This window comes from Pelophylax lessonae, assembly GCF_965119305.1.
Source record: "Pelophylax lessonae genome assembly, chromosome: 5".
In the NCBI taxonomy this organism is placed as follows: Eukaryota; Metazoa; Chordata; class Amphibia; order Anura; family Ranidae; genus Pelophylax; species Pelophylax lessonae.
The window spans coordinates 53,391,377-53,409,972 of NC_138772.1; the positions used below are offsets into that span (position 1 = coordinate 53,391,377).

The following is an 18,596-nucleotide window of genomic DNA, read 5'->3' on the forward strand; positions in this document are numbered from 1 at the left end:
GGGGGGGGGGTTTAGAGTTGTGGGTAGAGGATTTGTGCTTGGGGGGGGGGGATTTGGGGGGATAGAGGATTTGACTAGGAAGGGGGAACTTTTTTTGGGAGGTGGAGGAATTGAGCTGGGAGCATATGCGGAATGAGAGGATTTGAGCTGAGGGGAATGGGGGGGGGGGGTAGGATTTGTGCTGGGATGGAGAATTTCAGCAGAGGGGAGTTTATGCTTAGATGCTTAGTGGGTAAGCATGCAGAATAGTGCTAATTTTTATTTGGGGAGGTGGTGGGGGATTTTTGCTAACACATGATGCTCATACATCTTGGAGGGGCCCAGTTTGGCATGTTCACCCTGGGCTCTAGATGACCTTGTGTCGGCACTGGCTGGAGTCATACCTGATCACATGTGCACCACCATAGCAGTTGGAGATCTAAATGGCAACTTCCCTTGGCTGAAAAGGAACGGAGGGTTTAGTTCTACTTTAAATCAGTGGAATTAGTTCTGTTTTGACTGAACAAGCTGAACATAGAAAGATGATTGGTTGCCATGTACAGCTGCATCGGTTTTGATAAATTCCCCCATCGTGTAGTTTCTTATTACAGGTTTATAGAGAGAAAAGTCATAACATACTAAAACAAAAAGCAATTCCCTGCTGCCCTAAAAATATTACCACCTTAGCTGTGGACCTATGTGGTCCTTCCTCCGATCCGGGCCTGGTGGCATCCTCTGATCCCCCACATGACAGCGGGCGTCCATTCCTCGTACAAAGTATACATGCAGCAATAATCACAATGGCGGTATCTTACAAAAAGCTGTAGAGATGTGGCAGCACAGATCAGAACATATCGATGTATGACAGCGGAGGAGGAGGGGCTTTTCCTCGAATCAGCTGCCAATCCAATGTACTTATAGGACAACCCAGTCTCCGCTGAAACACATCTCCAATGTCATTATCAGTTACTGGCAGCAGACTGAGGTATGTCACCAATATGGCCGTCTTTTTACAATGATACAACGTAATGCACCACGTTCAGTGCGCGGTCCGTGTCCTCATTCACCTGCAAAAGAAAAAAAACTGTGAGGACAATACGGGACCTTAGTCAATAAAACTTCTGAACAAAGTAGTAGTTGTGTATCATCACGCATCAGTGTCTGTGAAAAGACGCCAACAAAAATTAGACTCTCCCTTTCACCTTTCCAATGCATTATGGGAGAACTTCAAGGAGGATTCTGGTTGCTAAGGGCAAAAGGTGGAATTAGCCTTTAAAACCATCCAACAATGGAACAATCTGCATAGTATACTTACAGATTATGACACATAGCAAGCAGTAATGGCTGGGAGTATCTTAGCAACATTCTAGCAACAAGGTAGGACAGGGGGGATCTCATTTCTAGGAGATATTTTATTGAAGGAGAATAACATATAACAGTAACAACTTTTGATATACGTTGCAGAAAAATGGTGTAAGCAACGTCAGGTAACTAACAAAATCAACAATAGCTGCAGTATAAACATGAGAGCTTGTGTGAATGGAATAACAAACTGGGCAAGTATAAGGAGGCGGAAAGTGGCACAACCAGCCCGTAGGCACCCCATAAAGGGAACACACTGTGCCTAGACGGGGAGGTGCAGCCAAGTAGCTGGTGAGCCAGGGGTACACAGTGCCCAATACCTTAACAACATGTAGAGAGAAGCAGATGGGTGGGAGAAACCTCAGAAATTATTGACCAGACGTGAGGAAAAGGGAGTATAGTCCAGTAAACTGAGAGAGCTGACTAAACATGCGAGTCTGCTCGGTGGACCATATAGTGGAAGGTAGGATTAGGTAAGGACGTTGTTAGCGCTATGAGAGAAGCATGTAGGAAAGAAGAATAGGAAAGGTGGGGTAGGTGGGGGGGAACATTGGGTGGGGGTAGCACAAAGAAGAGTAGGAGGGTCGCCGGGGGGGTTCGTGAATGGAGAGAAGGGATGAGCATAGATCAGGGTAGAATTAGGGAATCAACAGGGAGTTATCGAAATTGGAGAGGAGATTTTTAGGCAGGCTTCAGGGAATGTGTTGAAGAGACAAGAACTCACTGCTCAAGGTGGTGTAATTGCCTGATGACTCACACCGGTGCATGCCGCGGCTCGCCTCCGTGAAAACTTGATAAAGGAAAAGGAATTGGCAGCATTTCAGGTTGAGTCAAAATCCAGATATATTGACTGGGCATCCAAATATGACAATCGTGACAAGGTAGGCGCGATTAAGCACACAGTCAGTGTGTGAAACGTGTCGACCTTGTCACGATTGTCATATTTGGATGTCCAGTCAATAAATCTAGATTTTGACTCAACCTGGAGTGCTGCCAATTCCTTTTCCTTTTTCAGGGAATGTGTAAATGGCCTATGCCTAATACCTATAGCAAGAGCATTGTTCAAGAATATGGTCAGAGCTGCACAGTCTGTTTTTATCTACAAAGCATGTGCTGTACAGCAGGGATCCCCAAGCCCCAGGGCACCAGCCAGTACCTGCCCGTGGCCTGTTGATGACTGGGCTTCACAGCGGGAAGTGAGCGTTGAATGCTGTCCAGATAGGGCCATCACTGACTGTGCTCACCTCCTGCTGTGCAGCCATGCCTGTGTGTCCTCTCCCAGCTCTCCCACCCCTTGCCCTGCTAATAGGATAACATTATCGGCAGGCAAGGAGAGGACACACCAGCTGAATCCTGCCTCTGCCCTACCAAAGGTAGGACTGTGCAGGGGAGGCAGAGTGTGAAAGGGGGCACTGTGATTAGTGAGAAAAGGGGGGGGCATGACTACAAGGAGCACTGTATTGAGGGGGGGGGGGCTATGATGTAAAAGGGCACTGTCATATCAAGGGGACTGAACTGTAATAGTTTACTGTAATCATTACAGTGCCCCTTTACAGTGTAGTTCCCTTGATACCACAGGGCCTCTTTACAGTGCAGTCCCTTCACATCACAGCCCCCCTTTACATTACAGTGCATTTCCCTTCACATCACAGCCCCCCTTTACATTACAGCACAGTCCCCTTCATATTACAGTGCATTCCCTTCACATCACAGCCCCCCTTTACATTACAGCACAGTCCCCTTCATATTACAGTGCATTCCCTTCACATCACAGCCCCCCTTTACATTACAGCACAGTCCCCTTCACATTACAGTGCATTCCCTTCACATCACAGCCCCCCTTTACATTACAGTGAATTTCCCTTAACATCCCAGCCCCCCTTTACAGTGCAGTCCCTTCACATCACTGCCCCCCTTTACATTACGTTGCATTGCCCTTCACATCACAGCCCCCCTTTACATTACAGCACAGTCCCTACTCCCCTTCACATTACAGTGCATTCCCTTAACATCACAGCCCCCCTTTACAGTGCAGTCCGTGTCACATTATTGTAAAGGGGACTGCATTGTAAAGGGGCACTATGTAAAGGAGACTGCACTGTAAAGGGGCACTATAAAAAGGGGGGCTGTGATGAGAAGGGAAACTGAGGACACTGTGGGACTGCTTTAAAGGAGGAACTGTTTTGTAAAGGGGAACTGCATACACTGATTTAAAAGGGGTACAGAGCTGTAAAGATGGGTTGTGCTCTGAAGGGGGGCTGAGGACCGACACCGTGAATGTCACATCAACAATCTCACTCCCGATCCCTGGAAAAATTGGCTACCATGAAACCGGTCCCTGGTGCAAAAAAAGGTTGTGGACCGCTGTACAGTGTACACAGAAAAGAGAAAATTGCTAAAGGAAAGAGGAAGATGATTTTTGGCAGTAGAGACTTTGCATGTCTCTTCTGCCAAGGATTCCTACTTCCCAGCATTTTTTTAGAGTTTAATTCAGCTTTAATATTTGAAAAGGCAGAATTAATTGGGCATATTATTTGGCCTATAATCTTCCAGGCACCCTGTAATTGTAGCAGACAGGTTATTGTATGGGACACATGAAGTCTTTGTTCAGCAGCTCCTGTGAATACATATTACAAGACACCTGATCTGTTCTTTAGCTGCTGATTATACAAGGATTCCTTATTTGCTCTGCACCACTAAGCTTGGAAGTATTTGCTCAGCTATAGCAAACAGAGCTTGGTGATTGTAACATTGTTATTTGCAGTGAGTAAATAAATATTTTATAGCCGACATCCTGGACAAGAAAATCATAGCAAGTAGCTCTGGGAGTATGATTTATATACAAGCAAGCTTCTTTGAAAAGTATCTAAACTCAAGGACAAAAATGTAATATATTGCAGTTTACCAATCCTTATATCTGGTGGCCGCATTAGTTTCCTTTCAGCCTTTTTTTCCTATATTTTCACCTGGGGATCCTGCCAGTAACACTTCCTGTCCTGGGGCGACCACGCTTACTTGCTGTACCATATCTGTATCAAGTACAGTTGTCACTCTAGGATAGGAATTGTGCTAGGACTACAGAACAACTCCCTCTCTTCTCATCATCATAACTCTCAGGGCCTGGATCACCTGCTGGTGGCACTGTGGTTCCCAGAGGGGAAAGCTGTAGTTCCAGTGTCCACCAGCGGATATCTCCCAGTAGCCAGCAGATTCCAGTAATCTGCCTCCATCTGGTGCTGGCTGCTGGGATAGTATTTAGTTCCTCCGCTACTATTCCCTGGCACCTCAGTGTGCTAGCCAGACACTGATTGCTGTTTGATTGTGATTTCTGCCTGATTCTGCTTCTGTCTTGTACCTGTACCTTCTCATATCTGCTCCTGATTCCATTCCTGGTTTCCTCCTTTCCTTACACCTCCAGGTTTACCCTATGATCTGTGTCCCCCATTTTGTATATATTATATATAATTAGTTGCTAGTTAGGCTTTCTATTACTTAGTTAGGTTGTTTGTTAAGTAGTTTTGTCAGCGGGTTATGGTTCACTTGTATGTTTGCTGTGTACAGTATCTTGGTTCCCGGTGTTTGGATGTTTTTATTTCACTGTAAAATAAATCTTGCTTAAGTCATATATAGTGTGGTCTCAGTAGCTACGCAGATCTGGCCATCCCTGCTACTGGATGCCTGCAGTCTGTATCCCTGTAGTCTGTATCCCTCCCATACTTCCTGATAATATAATTTTAGATAACACTGCAAAGTGCACAGGACACCACTGGATTTCTGGCAGGATTATAAGATTTTTTGTTGCACTTATCAAACAGGTGTAACAAAATGCTTTCAGTAGTATAGTTATCAAACCAAAAGAGAGGAAAAAGGAGAAGTCTACTATTACATAAAATGTAAGACCTCATTCAGATGACCAAGTGAGGGTGGATAGTTACTAGTTAATAGTAATTAGTCAGGCTAAAAAAAGACACAAGTCCATCTAGTTCAACCTGTGGACGCAGTGATAATGTGTTATGGCTGCATAAAAACTGGCTGATTAGTCGCGGCCAATTTATGGCAAGAAAAGAGGAGGGGTGGACAGAGTGGCTTCACACGATGCTGAGGAAGTGGAGACCAGGAGCTCCAGTTTTGGAGCTCCAAAAGTATAGCAACAGTTCACTCCCAGAGCTCAGTAAAAATTGTAAATTGCCCTGAGGTGGCTTGCACCTCATTGAACCTAAAGTGTAACTAAAGGCAAAACTTTTTTTTTTTTTTTTTTTTTTTTTTTTTTTAGTTTTGGACAGAGTGGAGAAAGATTAGAACACCTGTCAGGTTTTATTGTGGTCTGTGCACCCATTATAGAGATTCACCCTTTCAATTTGTCCTGTTTTCCATTAACATTGAAAGTGAAAGAAAACCCTACATTTTGAGTTGTCCCCAGAAAAGTAATAGAAGGGAAATCTTTCAATGGAAACACTACTTTTGGTGACTGGGGGGGGGGAACCCAAGGGATTCCCATAACCTCCCTGGCGGTTTGATTCTTTTGGATTTTAGGTGCTCAAAGCGGTACCATTTTTTTGCATGTAATTCTTGTGAATGAGCAGCCCAAACCAACTGTATACATTATATATATATATATATATATATATATATATATATATATATATATATATATATATATAATAAATGTATACAGTTGGTTTGGGCTGCTCATTCACAAGAATTACGTATATATATACATAACAAGTACAGTAAAACTGCAGGAAAGGGCACTGGGGGGCAAACTAATATGATTTTTTTTTATTTTGAATAGTATCAGTGTGTTTTTTACATTTGAATTTGCCGCCGGTTCCACCCCCCTGCGAACGTCACATCGCAGGAGACGGAAGCCGGGGCACGGAGATGATCGGGAGGAAGATCCGCCGCGAGACACCGCCGGGACACATCGCTGGATCCCGGTGACAAGGTAAGTAACCCTGCTTACAGGATCCAGCAATGCTTCTGGCAGTACCCCCGAATGTGGCTCGGGGTTACCGCTTTTGGCTCTGAAATTTAACCCCTAGCCACGCTCGGGAATACCGCTAAGAAGGTTAAAGCGATAATGAACCCTCCAAAAAAAAAAAACGAAGAAAGTTCCCTGCAAGTTAATGTCATAATGTGCTAGTATAGTATGCATCGCATACTAGAACATTATGAAAGACATACCTGAAAACGAAGCCCTCCAGCGGTGTGCTGTCACTGCTGACAGGGCTTCCATCTTCACCCGGTCTTCCTTCTGGGTTTGCGGGCTGCAGCCACCTGATTGGCTAAGTCGGGATGTCATCACTCCCGCGCATGCGTACGGGAGTCACGGCTGCAGCACGGTTCTCTTGATGGACGGCACGCCATCTATTTAGAGCGCAGTCCGTTGGCGCTGCTTTGGTAAATACTGTATCTCCTAAACTGTACAGGTTTAGGATATACAGTGGGTACGGAAAGTATTCAGACCCCCTTAAATTTTTCACTCTTTGTTATATTGCAGCCATTTGCTAAAATCATTTAAGTTCATTCTTCTTCCTCATTAATGTACACATAGCACCCCATACTGACAGTAAAACACAGAATTGTTGACATTGTTGCAGATTTATTAAAAAAGAAAAACTGAAATATCACATGGTCCTAAGTATTCAGACCCTTTGCTGTGACACTCATATATTTAACTCAGGTGCTTTCCATTTCTTCTGATCTTCCTTGAGATGGTTCTACACCTTCAATTGAGTCCAGCTGTGTTTGATTATACTGATTGGACTTGATTAGGAAAGCCACACACCTGTCTATATAAGACCTTCCAGATCACAATGCATGTCAGAGCAAATGAGAATCATGAGGTCAAAGGAACTGCCTGAAGAGCTCAGAGACAGAATTGTGGCAAGGCACAGATCTGGCCAAGGTTACAAAAAGATTTCTGCTGCACTTAAGGTTCCTAAGAGCACAGTGGCCTCCATAATCCTCAAATGGAAGACGTTTGGGACGACCAGAACCCTTCCTAGAGCTGGCCGTCCGGCCAAACTGAGCTATCGGGGGAGAAGAGCCTTGGTGAGAGAGGTAAAGAAGAACCCAAAGATCACTGTGGCTGAGCTCCAGAGATGCAGTCAGGAGATGGGAGAAAGTTGTAGAAAGTCAACCATCACTGCAGCCCTCCACCAGTCGGGGCTTTATGGCAGAGTGGCCCGACGGAAGCCTCTCCTCAGTGTAAGACACATGAAAGCCCGCATGGAGTTTGCTAAAAAAACACCTGAAGGACTCCAAGATGGTGAGAAATAAGATTCTCTGGTCTGATGAGACCAAAATAGAACTTTTTGGCCTTAATTCTAAGCGGTATGTGTGGAGAAAACCAGGCACTGCTCATCACCTGTCCAATACAGTCCCAACAGTGAAGCATGGTGGTGGCAGCATCATGCTGTGGGGGGTGTTTTTCAGCTGCAGGGACAGGACGACTGGTTGCAATCGAGGGAAAGATGAATGCGGCCAAGTACAGGGATTTCCTGGACAAAAACCTTCTCCAGAGTGCTCTGGACCTCAGACTGGGCCGAAGGTTTACCTTCCAACAAGACAATGACCCTAAGCACACAGCTAAAATAACGAAGGAGTGGCTTCACAACAACTCCGTGACTGTTCTTGAATGGCCCAGCCAGAGCCCTGACTTAAACCCAATTGAGCATCTCTGGAGAGACCTAAAAATGGCTGTCCACCAACGTTTACCATCCAACCTGACAGAACTGGAAAGGATCTGCAAGGAGGAATGGCAGAGGATCCCCAAATCCAGGTGTGAAAGACTTGTTGCATCTTTCCCAAAAAGACTCCTGGCTGTATTAGATCAAAAGGGGGCTTCTACTAAATACTGAGCAAAGGGTCTGAATACTTAGGACCATGTGATATTTCAGTTTTTCTTTTTTAATAAATCTGCAACAATGTCAACAATTCTGTGTTTTTCTGTCAGTATGGAGTGCTATGTGTACATTCATGAGGAAGAAGAATGAACTTAAATGATTTTAGCAAATGGCTGCAATATAACAAAGAGTGAAAAATCTAAGGGGGTCTGAATACTTTCCGTACCCACTGTATATACTATACCTACAGGTAAGCCTAATCATAGGCTTACCTGTAGGTATACAGTAAATACAAAAAACACCTTTAGTACAACTTTTATTTGCAGGGATTTCCTCTCACTTCCTGTTTTGGATATGGGACAGGAAGAGAAAGGAAATCCCCCCCAACAGATGGCAAAAAACTGACAGGGGTTACAGCCCTCATTTACTCTATCCAAAATAAAAAATGTTTAACCTATAGTTCTACTTTAACCCATAGTAAATCAACACATTTTAGAAAGTGGCTGAATTCCCAGAGTTAAGTTTAAGGGAAGCGGACATTTTGAGGAACTCTGAAATCTACATGCAGTGGATTACACATAAGGCAGAATATGGTAACCTGACTGCAACTGCTGAATTTAATATAGTTTGCTGTGCTTTCCTAAACCACACTAATCAGTTTTACTGGAATTGCCCTTTCACAAATCTGTCTCAGTACCTGAGCTTCTAATATGCATACTAGCATATTTCCTAAGCCAAATGCCCAGTACCCATAGCCCATCCCGATTATAGATTATAGAAGCCAAAGAGTATGATGTTGACTTCCCAAGGTCATGACGCTCAATGTAAGGTCTAATGAGATCACCAACATTGACAGCTATGATAAAAATTTGCTTAGTGTCTTGCATGCTGCTATATTTTCTATTTGGTAAACCTAGAACTGTTGTGTGTGTTCAGCCACAGACAGAATGATATTCCTTTTATAGGACCTAAAATTATTTTACCTCTGTTGCTATGCCATTTTTATGTGCCTTTTCTGAATATTTCAGGGAAATCTGCAAGGAAATGACTTGCGTTGGTAGAAGTATACTTGTATTGTATTTTAAAATATAAAATTAAAATCCAAAGAACTAGCTGCATGCTTAGTTGAAATACACATAGAATGTGTCGGCAGATAAGAACCATTTGGCCCATCTAGTCTGCCCAATATATCTGAATCCTATGAATAGTCCCTGGCCCTATCTTGTATGAAGGATAGCCTTATGCCTATCCCATGCATGCTTAAACTCCTTCACTGTATTTGCAGCTACCACTTCTGCAGGAAGGTTATTCCATGCATCCACTACTCTCTCAGTAAAGTAATACTTCCTCATATTACTTTTAAACCTTTGCCCCTCTAATTTAAAACTGTGTCCTCTTGTGGTAGTTTTTCTTCTTTTAAATATATATATATATACATACAGAGTCATGGCCAGTTCTATGGTGATATACAGAGGTATGCAGAGGTGACAGCTGCAGATGTAGAAGATAAGCAAAGATGATTGCTATGGGTGGAGGGGTATGCAGAGGTGACAGCTATGGATGGAGGGGGATGCAGAGGGGACAGTTATGGATGGAGGGGTATGCAGAGGTCACAATTGTGGATGGAGGGGTATGCAGAGGTGACCACTGTGAAAGGAGAGGGATACAGCAGTGGGAGCTGAGAATGGAGGTTATGCAGAGGTGTCCACTATGGATGGAGGATATTCAGAGATGACAGCTATGGATGGAGGAAATGCAGAGGTGAAAGCTATAGATGGTGGGGAATGCAGAGGTGACTGCTATGAATGGAAGGGGATGCAGAGGTGACAGCTTTGGATGGAAGGGGATGCAGAGGAGACCACTATAGATGGAGGGAATGCAGAGGTGACCGCTATGGATGGAGGGGATGCAAAGGTGACTGCTGTGGATGGAGGGGATGCAGAAGTGACAGCCGTGGATGGAGGGGTATGCAGAGGTGACAGCTGTGGAAGGAGGTGGTATGAAGAGGTTTCCGCTGTGGATGAAGGGGAATGCATAGGCGGCAGCTATGGATGAAGGGGGATGCAGAGGTGACAGCTATGGATGGAAGGGGATGCAGAGGTGACCACTATGGATGGAGGGGATGCAGAGGTGACCACTATGGATGGAGGGGATGCAGAGGTAACAGCTGTGGATGGAGGGGTATGCAGAGATGACAGCTGTGGATGGAGGGGTATGCAGAAGTTGCCGCTGTGGATGGAGGGGAATGCATAGGCAAAAGCTATGGATGGAGGGGTATGCAGAGGTGACCGCTATGGGTGGAAGGGGATGCAGAGGTGACCACTGTGGATGGAGGGGATGCAGAGGTGACCACTATGGATGGAGGGGATGCAGAGGTGACCGCTATGGATGGAGGGGATGCAGATGTGACAGCTGTGGATGGAGGGGTATCCAGAGGTGACAGCTGTGGATAGAGTTGGTATGCAGAGGTGGCCCCTGTGGATGGAGGGGAATGCAGAGGTGACAGCTATGCATGGAGGGAAATGCAGAGGTGACAGCTATGGGTGGAAGGGGATGCAGAGCTGACCACTATGGATGGAGGGGATGCAGAAGTGACCACTATGGATGGAGGGGTATGCAGAGGTGACAGCTGCAGATGAAGAGGGATGCAGAGGTGACAGCTGAGAATGGAGGTTATGCAGAGGTGACCGCTCTGACTGGAGGGGGATGCAGAGTTTACAGCTGTGGATGGAGGGGAATGCAGAAGTCACAACTGTGGATAGAGGAGGTATGCAGAGGTGACAGCTATGGATGGAAGGGGATGCAGAGGTGACCACTATGGATGGAGGGGATGCAGAGGTGACCACTATGGATGGAGGGGATGCGGAGTTGACAGCTGAGGATGGAGGGGTATGCAGAGGTGACTGCTATGAATGGAAGGGGGTGCAGAGGTGACAGCTTTGGATGGAAGGGGATGCAGAGGAGACCACTATAGATGGAGGGAATGCAGAGGTGACCGCTATGGATGGAGGGGATGCAAAGGTGACTGCTGTGGATGGAGGGGATGCAGAAGTGACAGCCGTGGATGGAGGGGTATGCAGAGGTGACAGCTATGGATGGAGGGGTATGCAGAGGTGACAGCTGTGGAAGGAGGTGGTATGAAGAGGTTTCTGCTGTGGATGAAGGGGAATGCATAGACGACAACTATGGATGAAGGGGGATGCAGAGGTGACAGCTATGGATGGAAGGGGATGCAGAGGTGACCACTATGGATGGAGGGGATGCAGAGGTGACCACTATAGATGGAGGGGATGCAGAGGTGACCACTATGGATGGAGGGGATGCAGAGGTGACCACTATGGATGGAAGGGATGCAGAGGTGACCACTATGGATGGAGGGGATGCAGATATGACTGCTGTGGATAGAGAGGATGCCGAGGTGACCACTATGGATGGAGGGGATGTTGAGGTGACCACTATGGATGGAGGGGATGCAGAGGTAACAGCTGTGGATGGAGGGGTATGCAGAGGTGACAGCTGTGGATGGGGGGGTATGCAAAGGTGACAGCTGCGGATGGAGGGGAATGCAGAGGTGACAGCTGTGGATGGAGGTGGTATGCAGAGGTGACAGCTGGGGATGGAGGTGGTATGCAGAGGTGACAGCTGGGGATGGAGGTGGTATGCAGAAGTTGCCGCTGTGGATGGAGGGGAATGCATAGGCAAAAGCTATGGATGGAGGGGTATGCAGAGGTGACCGCTATGGGTGGAAGGGGATGCAGAGGTGACTACTATGGATGGAGGGGATGCAGAGGTGACCGCTATGGATGGAGGGGATGCAGATGTGACAGCTGTGGATGGAGGGGTATGCAGAGGTGACAGCTGTGGATAGAGTTGGTATGCAGAGGTGGCCCCTGTGGATGGAGGGGAATGCAGAGGTGACAGCTATGCATTGAGGGAAATGCAGAGGTGACAGCTATGGGTGGAAGGGGATGCAGAGCTGACCACTATGGATGGAGGGGATGCAGAGGTGACCACTATGGATGGAGGGGTATGCAGAGATGACAGCTGCAGATGAAGAGGGATGCAGAGGTGACAGCTGAGAATGGAGGTTATGCAGAGGTGACCGCTCTGACTGGAGGGGGATGCAGAGTTTACAGCTGTGGATGGAGGGGAATGCAGAAGTCACAACTGTGGATAGAGGAGGTATGCAGAGGTGACAGATATGGATGGAAGGGGATGCAGAGGTGACCACTATGGATGGAGGGGATGCAGAGGTGACATAGGTGGATGTAGGGGGTATGCAGAGGTGGCCGCTATGGATGAAGGGAATGCAGAGGTGACCACTATGGATGGAGGGGATGCGGAGTTGACAGCTGTGGATGGAGGGGTATGCAGAGGTGACAGCTGTGGATGGAGGGTATGCAGAGGTGACAGCTGTGGATTGAGGTGGTATGCAGAAGTTTCCGCTGTGGATGAAGGGGAATGCAGAGGTGACTGCTATGGATGGAGGGGAATGCAGAGGTGACAGCTATGGATGAAGGGGATGCAGAGGTGACAGCTATGGATGGAGGGGATGCAGAGGTGACCACTATGGATGGAGGGGATTCAGAGGTGACTGCTATGGATAGAGGGGTATGCAGAGGTGACAGCTGAGAATAAGGATTTTGCAGAGGTGACCGCTATGATTGGAAGGGGATGCAGAGGTTACAGCTGTGGATTGAGGTGGTATGCAGAGGTTGCCGCTGTGGATGAAGGGGAATGCAGAGGTGATTGCTATGGATGGAGGGGAATGCAGAGGTGACCGCTATGGATGAAGGGGATGCAGAGGTGACCACTATGGATGGAGGGGATGCAGAGGTGACCACTATGGATGGAGGGGATGCAGAGGTTATCTCTATGGATGGAGGGGATGCAGAGGTGACCACTATGGATGGAGGGGATGCAGAGGTGACCACTATGGATGGAGGGGATGCAGAGGTTATCTCTATGGATGAAGGGGATGCAGAGGTGACCACTATGGATGGAGGGGATGCAGAGGTGACCACTATGGATGGAGGGGATGCAGAGGTTATCTCTATGGATGGAGGGGATGCAGAGGTGACCACTATGGATGGAGGGGATGCAAAGGTGACTGCTATGGATAGAGGGTTATGCAGAGGTGACAGCTGAGAATAAGGATTTTGCAGAGGTGACCGCTATGATTGGAAGGGGATGCAGAGGTTACAGCTGTGGATGGAGGGGGATGCAGAAGTGACAATTGTGGATAGAGGAGGTATGCAGAGGTGACAGCTGTGGATAGTGGGAAATCTAGAGGTGACCACTATGGATGGAGGAGTATGAAGAGGTGATAGCTGTGGATATTTGGGGGGGGGGGGGTTTGTTGAGGCTACAGCTATAGAGGGAGAGGGAAATGCAGAGGTGACAACAATGATAAACAAAGGTGTGTTGACCGTTTATCCCCTTTACAGCTACCCCAGATCGGGCAGTCTATAGAGTTAGTTTACTTGCCAAAGGGATCTGACTTTTATCTTATGCAGTTATGAAATATTGCTTGATTATAACCCCCCCTCCCCTCCTATCCCCTCCCTTCCCCTCCAAGACTCCCTTGGCTATCAGAAGAACAGCAGCAGTCCAATGAGGTAATCTCGGACCCCTCCTATCCCAGTCTCCTTTACAGGGGATTGCAAGGAGTTGATATCAAGACAGAATCAAAGAAGTATTTACACCAATTGCATCTAGAGCATATTTAATGTTTGTCTTTTTTTAATAAATTTGTAATTGCATGAAACTGTAATACCAAATTTTACCAGCAGATGATAATACAGCTTAAAATGTATCATTACAGCCTCCGAATTCTAGGAAAATATTAGAGTTGAGGGTGTGGTATCAGTCAAGCCCTTTGTGTAACTATAGAGGTGGTCATAAATATGTGGTATTTCCATTTTTCATGTTAGTCACACTTACGACTGTGAATCATTCTGAACTTGCTCGGGGACGTGTTGGATGACCTCATAGATGGTGCAATTTATATCCTGGAGATGTAGGATATTAGATGCTTGTCCAGGTACCTGTACAGAGGAAAAGTAATGCATTAAGGAGCTGGTAAACTACAATTCCAGACAGTTTTATATAACAGAAAGATTAATTTGAGTTGAAATGAAAGAGGTCGGAATTGAAGAACTGAACTTAAGAGCAAGGGGTATCAAAGAAAAGAAGAGTATGTGCTTCTGGGGAGTGGGGCATCAAAGTTGATCTTTTTTTTTTGGTACAATAATTTTTATTGAGAAATGCACAGATGCAGAATAACAGGTCACCCACACAGGGGGATCAGGTGAAGAACATAGAATTACACAAAATATCAATGATTAAACAAAAAACAGATCTATTTTATAGAGCAAGCGCTCAGCGTAAGACCCCGTGGCACAGGCCGTAGGTCTACGAAAATTACCAAAGTCTAAAGGCACTGGCACATATCAGGAAAGGAGGATGAGGGTGAGAACAGGCAGAAGCCCAGAGAGAAAGAAAGTGGAAGAAAAAAAGATGAGAAGTGTGGGGGGGGGGGGGGGGGAGGGTCGAAGGAAGGGTAAGATACCCGCAGGCTAGGATCTATAGGATCTAGACCAAAAAATAAATTAACAAGTGCCCAGACTGGTCGAGTGCAATGTGGGGAGGGCGTGGAACACCAAGGAAACCAAATTTTTAGAAATTTGGTATGGGAGTCATGATGAATACTTGACATTTTCCAATTAAAGTTGATCTTTTTTCAAGCATAGGCATCACATAAGCTCTCTTTAAAGTGAATCTGTTGTCTAAAATAATTTAAAAAAAAAAAGCATCCTGCAAAAGGAAACAGTTGTTTGCAATTCCGATCACGGCTCTCTTCAAAAGCTACTGTGCAGTAACTTCTGCAGCCAACACTCCCTGCCTCTAAGTGTATTGAATGCCTGGTCCCCCACTAAGCACTGTGGGTCCATCTGTCAACCCCTCTGTCACCAATAAGTTCTTAGTGCCCTTTTATTTAATTAAAATACATTAATTTGTGCTATGCTGTGTGTTACCATGCGCCACATTAATAATGTCCATTGAAATGAATGGGCTGCCTAAAGTGATAAAATACATACCTGAACCCTGTTTTTTTAATGTACTGTACCGCTGTATTTTGGCATGCTACAACACAGGTGAGTTACCTTAGAGCCTTTGGGTGCCATTCAACACGTAAGGCTCAGAAATGAAGTGATGCATATTACATGCACCACCATATGCACTAACGAGCAGGGCCCTCTAGTTCCTCCTGTTTTGAATTGTATTGTAACTGTATTGTCTTCCCTCACATTGTAAAGCGCTGCGCAAACTGTTGGTGCTATATAAATCATGTATAATTAATAATAATAAAAATAATACATAAAAATGGTGCGCTAATCAAAGTATAAATGGTATATAAATAAATATTTATGTGGATATGCTGTGCAGATTTAGCCAATAATGTGCAAACGGTGAATATGAATATATATAAAATCAATTGATCTCCAAATTAATTCTTTCTTCAATTCAATCAGTGATAAAATCCTATCTCAACCTTGTGCTAAATAGCAACTCCTGTGCAAATGAGGTGAAAAAAAACAATCAATTCAATCCAGAATAAAATATCAGTTCATACAGAAGTCCATGAATGGTAAGATTCCATCAAAAAATATATAGTCAGAAAACAGTGTATAAGAAAAAATGTGCCACTCCAAAAGTTTGATAAATATTAAACAATCTTCATCCACTGTTACTGGATAAATCCCATATCCATGATTCCAGATAAATAGAAGAAAAAAGAAACACAATAATAGTGCAATATTGTCTTAATATAGTACACTTAATTAAGAGTGAATAAATCCAATAGTGTAAAAAAATAGTGTGCACACAGTGAAAGTGCTCAAATTCATGCAGGGTGGCTTCCTGAGGAAGTCACGTGTCTGTGATGTAACGCGTAGGCAGAGTTAGTGACGTATGGTCTGAGGCTCGTCTGCTGTGTGTGGAACAGCTGAGTGTTTGGCTGGAGGCCAGGCTGAGATACAGAGAGAGCCCTGAAGAGAGATAGGAATCACAGATAGTTGCTTGCTATTATGTAAGTGAGAATCATCCTGTTTAATTAAATAAAATACCTTATTGCTGATTATAGTGGTATGTCCCTTTGCTTCTTTATATATGCTAGAGAGATTGAAATAAGACGCACCCTGTCAATTTATGCCTTGAGTCTAGCCTATATGAGCTGCTGAACTTAGGAGCGATCCGGGCAAGGACTAATTACACTCTTTTTTTAAATTTTTTTTTATATAATTTTTTCTACTTTCTTTATTTTTTTTACACTTTTGGATTTATTCACTCTTAATTAAGTGTAGCACTACTCCCATGGGAGCTGCTGGTTACGGATTCCCCTGGGTTACCCATAGCAACAACATGACAGTTTAGCATTTTCAAAGTGCTTGGCTCAGTCAGAAAACAGTCTAGGGGTTTTGGTTTTTTTGTGGTTTTATTTGAGAACTTGGATAGGAGAAGGGATGAGTGGGATACTCCAACTTGAACAACTATGCACAATTTGCTGGTACTGCTGAATAACTGAATGCGGCAAGGCCGCTGCTTCACCTTGGCTATACAGTGAAAAAGTATTTAGATAAGCTGTACTGTACTGTAGAACACTCTTCAGGGCCCTTCCTGGTACCCCCTTTGTCCCTATTCTTCAGGGTTCTCTACACGGCACCCCCTTTACTGTAACTCTCTGCATTAACTGGCTCCTTGATCCCCTGACTTCACTGGAGTGGTCTCCCTTCCTGGGCAGAACCTTAAGCAAATCTCCTGGTACTCACTATACTGTTTTTCCCGAGAGATTCTGCCAGCAGCTCCACTGGATCTTCGGCAGCTCAGCTCCACACCTGGTTCACTAGGCCGACTGCCTAAGACCACCTTCCTCTTGCTTCAGGAGGAGAGACAAGCTGTCAGCCTCCTCCTGGGATTCTGCTTCCCGCCAAAGACACCCTGTCACATTTCCCTCTGGATTTTATGAGCAATCCCAGGATGCATTGCAAGAATGCCCTCCCACTGGGACTCCCACAAATGTGTCACTAGCTGGGCTTCCTCCACTGTGCAACAAGCTTCCTCATTGGATGCAGTAGGGACACTCCCTCAGACCCAGTGAATCACACCTGGAGACATGCAACAGGCAACCTAATAGATCAGGCTCCCCTGATAAGCAGAAGGAGCGATAGATGCATGTTCCTAGCACCTACCTAGGAGGGTGCTACATCGGTGTACTTTATTAAGACAATATTGCACTATTATTGTGTTTCTTTTTTCTTCTATATATCTGGAATCATGGATATGGGATTTATCCAGTAACAGTGGATGAAGATTGTTTAATATTTTTTTAAACTTTTGGAGTGGCACATTTTTTTTTCTATACACTATTTTCTGACTATATTTTTATGATGGAATCTTACCATTCATGGACTTCTATATGAACTGATATTTTACTCTGGATTGAATTGATTGTTTTTTTTCCCTCATTTGCTATTTTGCACAAGGTTGAGATAGGATTTCATCACTGATTGAATTGAAGAAAGAAATTATTTATGGCTCGTTTCCACTGAGCTTTCTGGTACGGTACGGTTCGGTTTGGTACGGTACGCTATTTATGCCGTTTCCATTACGAATGGTACCCTAATTCCGAACCGTACCGTACCACTTTTTTGGTACCATTTCGTTGGGGTATCAAGCACATTAGACCCGTACCAACAGGGTGGAGCTACACTCTGCAGAACTTTGATTGGTTAACAGAGAATCGTCTATCACAGCTTTCCTGCTATACCACGCCTATCATGAAAGGGTACTATTGGCAGTGGAAACGCAATGTGTACCGTACCGAACCGTACCACTCAGTGGAAACGAGACATTAGAGATCAATTGATTTTATATATATTCATATTCACTGTTTGCACATTATTGGCTAAATCTGCACAGCATATCCACATATATATTTATTTATATACCATTTATACTTTGATTAGCGCACCATTTTTTATATATATAATTATTGTAGCACATGAGTACTTGAATTGGTGGGAGCTGCTTTTCGTTTTTTTAGGTATTTTTGGTGTATCACCAGAACAGCGCATCTTTTCACGTTTTATAACCATATGCACTATAACATGCGCTCTCCCATGACATGGAGATGTGTGGGCCCTGAGTGCTGTAGAGGCTGGTGAAAAGAACCAATGCCCGCTAGATGTCCTACGTTTGATAGCCAGCATCATTCAAACCACTTCCTCTGAGCCCCAGCCTGTGACTGGACAGTGAAAGGAGAAGCAGGACTGTGATGAGCTCATCTCTGCTGTACAGGGACTGCAGGAGGCTGATATCAGGTAGCAGTCAGACACTTTTACTGCT

General features: G+C 45.1%; 1 protein-coding gene across 1 annotated transcript in view; it reads right to left on the reverse strand.

The window, feature by feature from the left end:
* Positions 1-14,128: 14,128 nt before the first annotated feature.
* HEPACAM2 (HEPACAM family member 2) overlaps positions 14,129-18,596 on the reverse strand; it is a gene marked incomplete at its 3' end in the record, with an annotated part of 163,726 nt that continues 159,258 nt past the window's right edge. The window contains exon 10 of the mRNA XM_082257810.1: positions 14,129-14,236. Coding sequence (XP_082113936.1) covers positions 14,129-14,236 — 108 coding nt within the window. The remainder of the gene's footprint in view (positions 14,237-18,596) is intronic.